This window comes from Prunus persica, chromosome G3 (assembly GCF_000346465.2).
Source record: "Prunus persica cultivar Lovell chromosome G3, Prunus_persica_NCBIv2, whole genome shotgun sequence".
NCBI lineage: Eukaryota > Viridiplantae > Streptophyta > Magnoliopsida > Rosales > Rosaceae > Prunus > Prunus persica.
This window is the reverse complement of record NC_034011.1, coordinates 2,411,837-2,422,284: the sequence shown is the minus strand read 5'-3', so window position 1 is coordinate 2,422,284 and position 10,448 is coordinate 2,411,837. Positions and strand designations below refer to the sequence as shown.

The 10,448-nt window shown below is 35.1% G+C and overlaps 2 protein-coding genes across 2 annotated transcripts; both read right to left on the bottom strand.

Annotated features, from left to right (window-relative positions):
• Positions 2,489-4,782, bottom strand: LOC18784162 (GDSL esterase/lipase 1). Its single transcript, XM_007217351.2, has 5 exons — positions 4,406-4,782; positions 4,172-4,293; positions 3,440-3,670; positions 3,061-3,322; positions 2,489-2,936 (listed from the first exon to the last, which is right to left on the bottom strand). The coding sequence occupies exons 1-5, from the start codon at positions 4,737-4,739 to the stop codon at positions 2,695-2,697; spliced, it is 1,191 nt and encodes a 396-aa protein (XP_007217413.2). The 5' UTR covers positions 4,740-4,782; the 3' UTR covers positions 2,489-2,694.
• LOC18782818 (GDSL esterase/lipase 5) lies at positions 5,958-9,365 on the bottom strand. The gene is made up of 5 exons (XM_007217467.2): positions 8,639-9,365; positions 8,365-8,486; positions 7,618-7,848; positions 7,163-7,418; positions 5,958-6,476 (listed from the first exon to the last, which is right to left on the bottom strand). Exons 1-5 carry the CDS (start codon positions 8,898-8,900, stop codon positions 6,226-6,228), a joined length of 1,122 nt encoding a protein of 373 aa, XP_007217529.1. The 5' UTR covers positions 8,901-9,365; the 3' UTR covers positions 5,958-6,225.

Here is a 10,448-nt window from a genome sequence, read left to right as displayed (position 1 = left end):
GAGATCAACAAAGAGGAAATCATCAAGAGAAGACCAAACACAAATTGATTCATATATAATTGCTTCAAGGGTAATTAGATCCTATCCTTTCTCTTGAACTTTCCATTTATGAAAAACATGTCAATGTTCATGGCTTAAGATACTTGGAAGAAGTTTTATTTTTGAATTTAAACAACCACCATAGACTTTCACTGCGATTAATTTGATTTATATTCAAATAAACTTCTTTAAAATGTTTTAAATCTTACACTTCGGTCCTCCTTTTACTCTCTCTCTCTCTCTCTCTAGGTAAGAGGTCATTCTCTTGAAGAGGAGTTTTTCAAATGGCATTTGAAAATCTGCTTTCATGAGTTTTGAAATATGCATCTAACATATTCATACACTTCTTTCTTTCCCAAAAAGATTTAAGAGCTTGCTCATATAGCTTTTGCACCACATTTTTTTTAAGAAGTCATGTCTTTTGAAAATGAGTTTTTAAATCTGCATTTGAAAATTGCTTTCATTATTTTTAAAATCTGCATCTAGAAAACAACATATACACCATCTAGATCTTGGTCAGATTCTATATTGATTTCTTCAAGAGTATGATTTCTTGAAAAAATTGGTCTTGTCATTTGGAATCCAAGTTTCTTGTTCCTGTTCGGATTTGAGCTGTGTAAGCCGGTATCATGGGATGAACAAGCTGAAGAGGAAGCTTTCATTGCCATGAAGGACTTGCTACAACCTTTACTAAGTTAGAAAGGAAGGTTGAACAGAGGAGGTATATCTTGTTTCCTAAATAGACCTAGGATTTCTTGAGCTTGCTTGGGGTTTTCAATATACCCCCTTCACCTAAGTACAAATTTCAGTTAGTTTCCTAACATGGCACATATGTGGAGCCTACATATCCAATAAAACAATACCACATGGATTTAAATGGAAAACAAATATTTTTAACATGATTTAAATTTTAAAAATCATAGAAAAAGAAGAAAATGTATTTATTTTTAAATTTAAATTCCATTTATATAAATAATAATAATAAATAAATAACCCACATCTCTCTCTCTCTCTCTCTCTCTCTCTCTCTCTCTCTCTCTCTCTCTCTCTCTCTCTCTCTATATATATATATATATATATGTATGCTTCCTCTATCTCAACTCTTCAAAGGCTCGATCAGATTTAATTTCCACAAAAATTGCTATAAAGAGAGTTCTAAAGATATTCATTGTGAAATAACTTTAGCATGTTATAAAAGAATAATATATCAAAAATATGCTTATTTGTTGTAAATGTGGATGGGCCACAAGGTGAGAGTGAAAAGCAAAAAATTATGGAGAAGTGAAGATTTTGTGATGAACTTATACACTAGGTACAACAACGTAATGAAAGATGTGATTGAAACCATTACTAAGGAAAAATGAGTCGGTGCAATTCGTCTACTCAATGTATTTGAGAAGTATCATAAAAGTCATTACAATTCCACTGTTATCTAACTTGTACTCTCATGTTCTCTCTATTTTACGATATGATTCATATTATAAAATTTTCAGAGCAAGCAGAAATGATAATCCAAAACAAAATAAGATGGATGGAAAATTTGAAACTTGGGCCTGGGTTTGCAGCTCTTGAAAACAATAAGAAAACCCAAAACCTTGTAACCAAAAAGAGAACAACCCAAAACCCCAAAGCTGAGAAGCAGATTCAATCCCTTAGAAAGTAGAGGGCATACAACAATGGAGTCTGTGGGTAGTCGGAGGCACGATGTGCCAAAGCCCGATTCAGCCCGATATTTAGGTTCGATCCGTTTTAAGAATGAGTAGGGCTTGAATAAAGAGTTTGAAACCTCGGTCCGCCCGAAAAGCATGTCTAAGCTTGACTCAGCCCGCCCATAATAGAATAAATAATAAATAGAATAATAAAGTTAGCCCAATGAGCGGGCCTACGCCAAGGCCTTTGAAACCTCGGCCCGACTCGAAAAATAAAAAACCCCATAAGACTCGGTCCGAATTCGAAAATTTCAAACCGGGCACAAACCCTAGTTGAATGTATGAGTAATGTACTATAGCTTTTCTCAAAATGATAAAATATGGAGAGCCCTAACATAGAGGTTAAAAAATTTAGCCCTACACTACTCCTTAAAAAATAATATTTTAAAAGGCTATAACCCAGGCTAGATTTAGCCCTCGTCATTGGAGATGGCCTTATGTTCCTCATCATCTGCATCAGATTCCCTTTTCTCCATTCTTCTTGCCGCATGGCCTTCCTCCACACCATGTATTTTAGTTTTGGTAGTTTTATGGGTTAATAAATTCTCTAAAATGGTTAATTTATCAACCAATTAATTGATTTGTTCATCGGGTGGGTGATTTTGGCATTCATGGGGTTTGGGTAACTTTGTTTGATGAATTGATAGGAAAAATTTCCACAATACGAGAATTGTTTCATTTTTCGGGAACAGTTTATCAAACACAATTAATAATAATATCCAAAAAAATTCACACCCGTAAATATGTAACCCACTGTATTATATTGCCCACGTCACATACAAAAAAATTTGTTATGAATTTACAATACTAAACACTCATATGTAACCATACACGCACAGGTTTGGTAGAACAATGAGCAAACATTCTCACTACATATGGGGGCAAAATTGGTCTAAGACCCTAAATAAATAAACAAAATTCTCATACGTACCCTAAATATACATACTTAATATTGAGTTTCAAATAGTGCTTTCAGATTGTAAGACGTAGTGGAATTGGAAGTTCCCCTCCAGAATTGCTTGGCAAACTGCTGAAAGACCCTTTCAGTTGGATGACCAGAGTCAAAGAAGACATATTCACTAGCATTATGACACAGGTCATACTCTTTCACCTCTCTCTTCCCTCCACAGCTATAAATGCCTCCATATGGACCACTTCCACAGCATGCCACTTTCCCTTCCTCAAAACCTTTGTCGATCACAAAACAAAAATTGAACATTAATTCCTTATTTCTATATTAAATGTCATCAAATTCACGGTTTGATAATATAAATTTAGTTCATACGAAGATTTTTTCAAGATATGTACGTACCATATTTAGAGGGATGATTTATTCTTTCTATTAAAAACTCGTAAATTTGGGAAAGTGAGTATCTGAATCCCTTGAGCTCAATCTCTAGCTTCTGCAGGAGTTTGGAAATTGCTTTGTTGTGTAGTTTTACGTATGGTGTAATTCCTTCAAAGCAGGCACCACTTTCTCCCCGTACATATACAATTGCTCTTGAATATGGTAAACAACCAAGAGGATCAAGGCCAAGAAACCCAAAATTCCTTCCTCCTTCCCTATATATTTCCTAATTCGTCAAAATGAATATTTCGTTTGTTAGTACTATATCCATCATGCATGCACAACAATATTATGTAATCAATACTTTTTTTTAAAAAAAAGTATGTACTAGCTAGGAATTTACTTTGATTACTGCAGTGATGTTGGCTATCACCAGGCCTACAAATTCCTCATGAGAGTAGGATCGAAGCACACTGGAGTTTGTCTCGAATGGGAAAATATAATCGTTGCCTCCGACGCTAAACAAGTAAACGGCTCTTGAGAGCAGAGCCTTGGCTTCTTCATCCCCTAGTTTCTGCCTCAGCAACCTCTTGACCCTTTGGAAATATGAGAGTTGAGAATGAAGGTCTATCACCTGAAAGAGGGTTAAGGTTGAGAAAACTAAGTAACCAATTTCATAAGGGTCATAGTTTTCAGGAAAAAAAAAATGTTATAATTAATGTTTGAGCCTTCTATTCAATGTGTGGTTGGGTAGTTTACAAGTACATGTCTATTCTAAATATAAACTCATGCCAAGACTAGGCAAGTCTTGTGGAAGCGTTGACTTGCTAGATGTACCACATGTTTTCTACTAGATTGGTTGGTGTACCACATCTCTATAAAAGGTGCATTGAACCCAATCATATGATAAATGTGGTGTAAGAAATGGGTGACCTATATATGCATTATGACTTTTCTTGTACAGTGTATCGGTAATTTCCATTGTGGAAAAACTAATTGACGAAGCAAATGCATGCATCAAACTAACTCTTGATTTAGTGGTATTTCGATTCCTAATCCAAGTTTCGAATCCCTCCTTCCCCAGTGATTAAATAAAAATAAACAAAAAATTCATGCAAAATGATTTCACACATACCAAACCTTGGCTAGTTTCAACCAGAGCACCAGCTCCTGCAGATGCAAAGTTTGCTCCATATATAAACTGATGACTGCCGGGTTGTAGATACGGTGGAATAAACGGCAACTCTGCATACTCAGCTGCAACAGCAAAATACTTAACTTTCAATTACCTGGGTAATATTAACATTTCGGATTCTTTACTATAAGACACCATTTCCATGAGTTCATGTAAAGTATGTATATCTCTTACCAATAAAATCTGAAATTAGACGACCGTCCGAAAATCGACCGGTCGGGTATTTGAAGAAAGTTTCACCATATGGCCAATAATTTGCCCGCAGAGTAGTGTTGATATAGTTGTTATTCCCAGCATCAAAGTATGAATCACCAAAGAAGAAAAGGGGTACATGTTTGTCAAACCCAAGATGGCCTTGGCTTTGGGTTGCCATGAGAAGAAGGCTAATGCTTGTACAAAATGCGAAGACAGAGACTTGGAAGCTTATATTTGCCATACTTTTTTTCTTCTTTTTTATTTTTTTGCTTTGTTCTGAATTGCTAGATTCGATCTTCAACTCATCTTGCATTGCTATTTATAGGGACATTTGGAGGCAGTTCTCCATGCGTATAAAAATCAATGACCTTTTCTTTTTTTTTCTTTTTTTGTGTATAAAAATCAAGTACATACCTATTCTCTTTAAAAAGTCCAAATCAAAACAATCCAGAAGGAAGATACGTAAGCAAACAAATATTTTACTCTATCGCATTTAAATTTGTTTCTCCACCACCTTCTTCTCAGACTTTAAAATATTATTGTTTTCATTTTTATATGTTTGATATGGCCTTTTTTTTTTTATAGAAATTACCATTCTTTGAAGTTCGTCAACAAGACCTACTAGAATAACAGTTTAAGTAGAAATGGCCGGAAATGCGAGGCAATCGTGGCATTTAGAGGACCGTTAATTAGAACATCTTCAAGGAAGATGTCAAATGTAAACGATTAAATTTGAATTTAATGGCTTTTGTGGCACTTTGGAAAAAATTTAACTCCACTCGAAATGTTAAATATCACATTATTTTTATTATATTTTTAAAAACAAATTGGGCATATATGATGCATAAAATGTTTAAAAGAGAGTAAATGATAATGGGGTCCATGACTAAAAAATATTAAAATAATATTTGACATGAAGCTTTTTGATATGTTATTTTTAACCTTTAATTTTTACTATTGCATGTCCATGTGGCAATTTGACATATCGGTTGGAGATGCTCTTACATTAGTATAGTCAATCGAGTACTTCAAATCTTAAATCGAATATAGTTACAAAAATCAAGATATGTCTTAAGGAATTAGGTGAGTGTCTCTACACATGCAGGCTCGATCATCGAACTTTTAAAGTTGTATTTTAAGTAATCTTTAGACAGACACATTAAGCTCTAGACGGGTAAGAAAAGAAAAAGTGCAAATTAAATCTTTCCAACTGTTTCTTCTTCTTTCTAACATTTTCAATTGATGGACATTACTAATTTAAATTTATACAAAAAAGGCAATAGACTCAAATTATAAATACTTAGCAACTTGTTCATATCTTTAAAATTGAGTAATCGATCAAAGACGAGAAATCCTCAAACATCACTGAGGACGGCTTCATCTAATTTTTTATACACACACAACTACTCCTTGAAAACTAATAAAGTTTTTTTCTTTTTGTATAAAAAAAGTTTAAAACTATTGTCACATATTTAATAATTTTGATAATTTTGGGTGTTTATCTCGACAGTTTTACTTGAAAAATATAATTGTAACAAGACATTTACACTTTCAATCATAGTTCTTCCAGAAGCAAAGACTTATTTTGGCTGCGGTGGTCAACCAAAGTAGCAAAAGATACATGTCTAATCTTCAATTACAGCTAAGCTGCTCCATCTAATTTTAATTTTAATTTACCAAAGATTGAAATGTTCAAAGTCACATGTTATAATTCTGGTGGAATGAGCGCGTTACATCAAAAAAGACTAATAATTTAATATTTAATATGTCACGATTTGTGATTTGATGCAAGGATTTAATTAGAAGCTTTGGAGGAAGAGATCCTTGAGACTGTATAGACCCGTGGCATTGGAGTCCCATGGCCGACCACTCCACATTTGATTGGCCAATTGCTTGTAGACCTTTTCAGTGAGATGGAGAGAATCCCAGAACACATGTTCATTTGGATTCTCACACAATTCAAACTCCTTCACTATTCTTTTTCCTCCACAGCTGAACACCCCTCTATACTGCCCTGTACCACAGCATGCTGCTTTTCCTTCCTTGAAACCTTCCACCACAAACAATTACAACATTCAACATTAATTTGCAGCACAAATTGATGAGCAAATAAGTTTGCATAAACAGAAGCGTTTTGTTGAAAACGCACAAGTACTTCCTACACAAATCATTCCCAAACGAGTCCGTACGCTGATTAAAAGAACAAGAACATGGGCTTCTAAATGCACCCAACAATTTGATCAGTACACTGATCTAGAAAATTTGCTCAACTTTACTTTATTGAAAAAGAAAAGTGAAAACAAAAGGAGACCAGCAATATTTTTTGAAAATTGTTAAGTATAGTCTCCCACATGCACGTTGGTGACTCTAAATCATTAATGCATCGTAAATTCCACTTACATTAACGGCTGAGAGTAACCCGGGCGAACGTTGAGGACTATCCCAAGCACTATTTTGTCATTGGCACGCTCAAGGTCAAAAAAGAATTTGGTCCACCACCAAATTATTGGACCTGTTGGTCCACCAGACACCTAACACTAGTACAAGGGATTGTCTTATCGGCCTGGCCCACTTCCCTCACTGGCAAGAATAAGCATGGTCCAGGCCCTATTTTCAACAATGTACTGAAAACTCTGGTGATTATTATTAGGCAGAAGACTTAGGACCCATATGTTTATCCAATCAATGGATTGATAAGACAATTTTTATGATGATTGGTGTGGATTGAGTACGTACCATATCCCGAGGGATGTCTGGTTCTCTGCCTAAGATTCCCGCTCAGGTCGTAGAGTGAATATTTGAAACCCTCCAACTGGTTTCCTAGTTGAATCAGAAGTTTGGAGAGAGCTTGGTTGTGTAACTTGGCAAGTGATGAAACTTCTTCTAAGCAGCTACCTTTGTTTTCTGGCTTGATTATTCTCATGCCCGGAAGACAACCCAAGGTCGGCAAGTTGATGAACCCAAATTTCCTACCGCCACCAGCATAAATTTCCTGTGAATTTCACACCCGATCATAATATATAAGAGTCAAATATGTGCACTCTAAATATGTTATGTTATCACACTATCAATTAGCATCACTGATTAAATAGCATCATGTGGAAATGTGTCGTTTCGACCAACAACATAACATATCAGATTATTTGAAAATAGAACATTTCTTGAGAAATAAACTACTAAATAATTCATACTTGGATAACGCTTGTCAAGTTGCCAATGACCATTCCAATATATTGTGATTTAGAGTAGGACTTCAATATGGGGGAATTGGTTAGGAAAGGGCTGATGTAATCGTTGGTTCCAATGCTAAACAAGTAGACGGCTCTTGAAAGTGTCACTTTGGCTTCAACATCGCCTAACTTGTGTCTGAACCACTTCTCTACCTTCTTATAATACTTCAGTTGTGTTTTAAGATCAATGACCTGAAATAGGAGAATATGAAAGTTCCATAACTATTTTGCTACACTTTCTGAGTCTAAAGTAGATACAACAATACTTAAAACTTTTTATTTTCTCGACTCTCATATACGAAAGGGCACATTTTAAACATTTTGTACTTCGAGAATTTCTTAGATGCAACGGTTGTAATATGACCTCATGTAACTAATAATAAGATGATGAGTAATTATTGTTACGGGGCCTTTACGTTATTTAAATTCAAAATTTTTTTGAGATCACACCGATGTAAATGATACGAATATAGAGCACATTAACAATGATTACGTGTCATTTCGTTAATAGTTTCTTGTATCATATCAGTATGATGAGGTGAAACAACCTATGCATGTACCTACGACTTTCTCGATTTTCTTACTTCTTGTCAAGTTAATACAAAAGTTAACAATTAAGACAAAAGAAAGGGGAAACATCATGAAATGTCAACTTCATACCAAATAGCATGGCAGTATCATTCTCTCTCAAATGTAAAACTTACATACCGACCCTTGAAACGTCTCAACCAGAGCACCAGCCCCAGAAGATGCAAAATTCACCCCATCATAATATTGGTGAAAGCCCGGTTGAAGAAAGGGAGGAACAAATGGCAGGTGAGCATACTCAGCTGCAAATTATATAAAATAATATACAAAATATTAGATAAGATCATGATTAATTAACTATAAGCAGACAAAACAAAAATCTCTGTTAGATTAGCTAACCAAAAGTGGACTTGTACAACCAAGGACCACATTATAAAAGATTTGCAAATCTCACCAATAAAGTCTGACATCAAACGTCCGTCGGAGAATCTTCCAGTTGGAAACTTGAAGTAGGTTTCTCCATAAGGCCAGAAGTTGGCCTGGTCAAGAGTTGTGGTGTTGATGTAATTGTTGTTGCCAGAGTCTAAGTAAGAGTCTCCAAATATGAAGAAGGCAGCTTGCTGCTTTGAGTGCCAAGATTTGCTTCCGCCGCAAGTCGAGATTGCTAAAGCTACCTGAAGAAGGAAAAAGAGAGAGACAGAGCTTGGCTTTGCCATGGCTGCAGACTTGTTGATCACCACATATATTTTACATCAATGTCGAGCAAATATATCTGAGCCACAAAATATATACAGAAAACTCTGTTTTTTAATCTCTCTGAAATTTGGATGAGTAATATAAAATCATCTTTGCTAAATGCAAAAGTTTGAGCTAGTCTACTCCACTCAATATGAGTTTTAAAGGGTTTTATTTGATCATCATATATGTGAAATTATACATCTGGCCGATGAATAAGAAAAGACTTCTTCTCCAACTACATGAATTGCAAAAGTCAAAGGAATTTGAGAATTTGAAAATATCCATTTTGTGAAAAAAAAAAAATTATTAAAAGAAAAATATCGCTCAAACTAGTACTTGGCGTTGAACTTTGAACGATATAATTTTTCCTTTTTTCTAATAGCCAAAGAAAATATTATTGCAGAGGCACTGCAAAGTTCTCAGCTAGCAGCCAACACGGGTTGGCTCAATTGGTAAGGTCCTTATATTGTGACACTCCATCAGTATTCGAGTTCAGTTGTCAGCAATAGTGTGTTTGGTGGGTAATCTGTAAAATTCTTATGTAAATTCATACATATGGCTACAGGGCATACGGGCCCTTGCATAGGTCCTTCTTGCTAAAGGTCTGGGGTTTGCCCTAATCCGGGGTGTGGGGGTAGTCTCTCTTTCCCCTAGAAAAAAGGTTTTCAGCTAGCAATTTGCAAATAAAAATACGACATCAAGAAGGAAAAAAAAAAATAGTGTCTCGGCGGATTGGTGGGTGTGAACGTGTTGAGTTGTACTGATGTCCCCTACTAATTCGAGAAGTCAATTGCTCTTCGAGGCAATATTAGAAACAATCAAACTTTGATTCTAAGGATTGCAAACATGACTGACGCATTGTTAGATTCCAACAAGGCCCAAAATTTTCAGTCTCGGTTATCAATGTATATATCAAGCTTACAAACTCATTCACGTGTAAAAATGGAAAGGCTTACACATTCACAGAGGGAGAGAGACAAACAAATACACGCAGCCAAACCAATCAAAAATACTCTGATGCATGTTAGACAACGACTATACCCAAAAAGGTATTTTTTAAAAATAACAATGTATATCAAATTTACACCCGCATATACATAATTTTTATGGTGTCAGAAAAGATAGCACTATAATTTCCACAATTTTTTCGCAAATGGGAAGTGTTAAACGTGACCCCTATTACCTTTTTGAGATGTGTAAAGAGCGTCTTGCATGTCATCATTAATGTTTGAATAAATGAACAGCAGGTCCATGGAGTACTTAAAAGCCTAATTTTTCTTCCTTACACATCATGTGAAACGGGGAAAGAAATCAAAAGTGCGCAGTACATACATCATTTGACTAATCTAATTATTATTATAAATTTCCCCTTTGCAATAAACAACTGTGTGATTGAGAACGGAAGAGGCTCAAATCAGGTTGTTTGTGAGACCAAGTCTTTGATTGTCTTTATTTTATTGATATATATAAGCGATAGTCAAATTTACTACAAAGAAAACAGGTTTTTTCACACACATGATACCAAG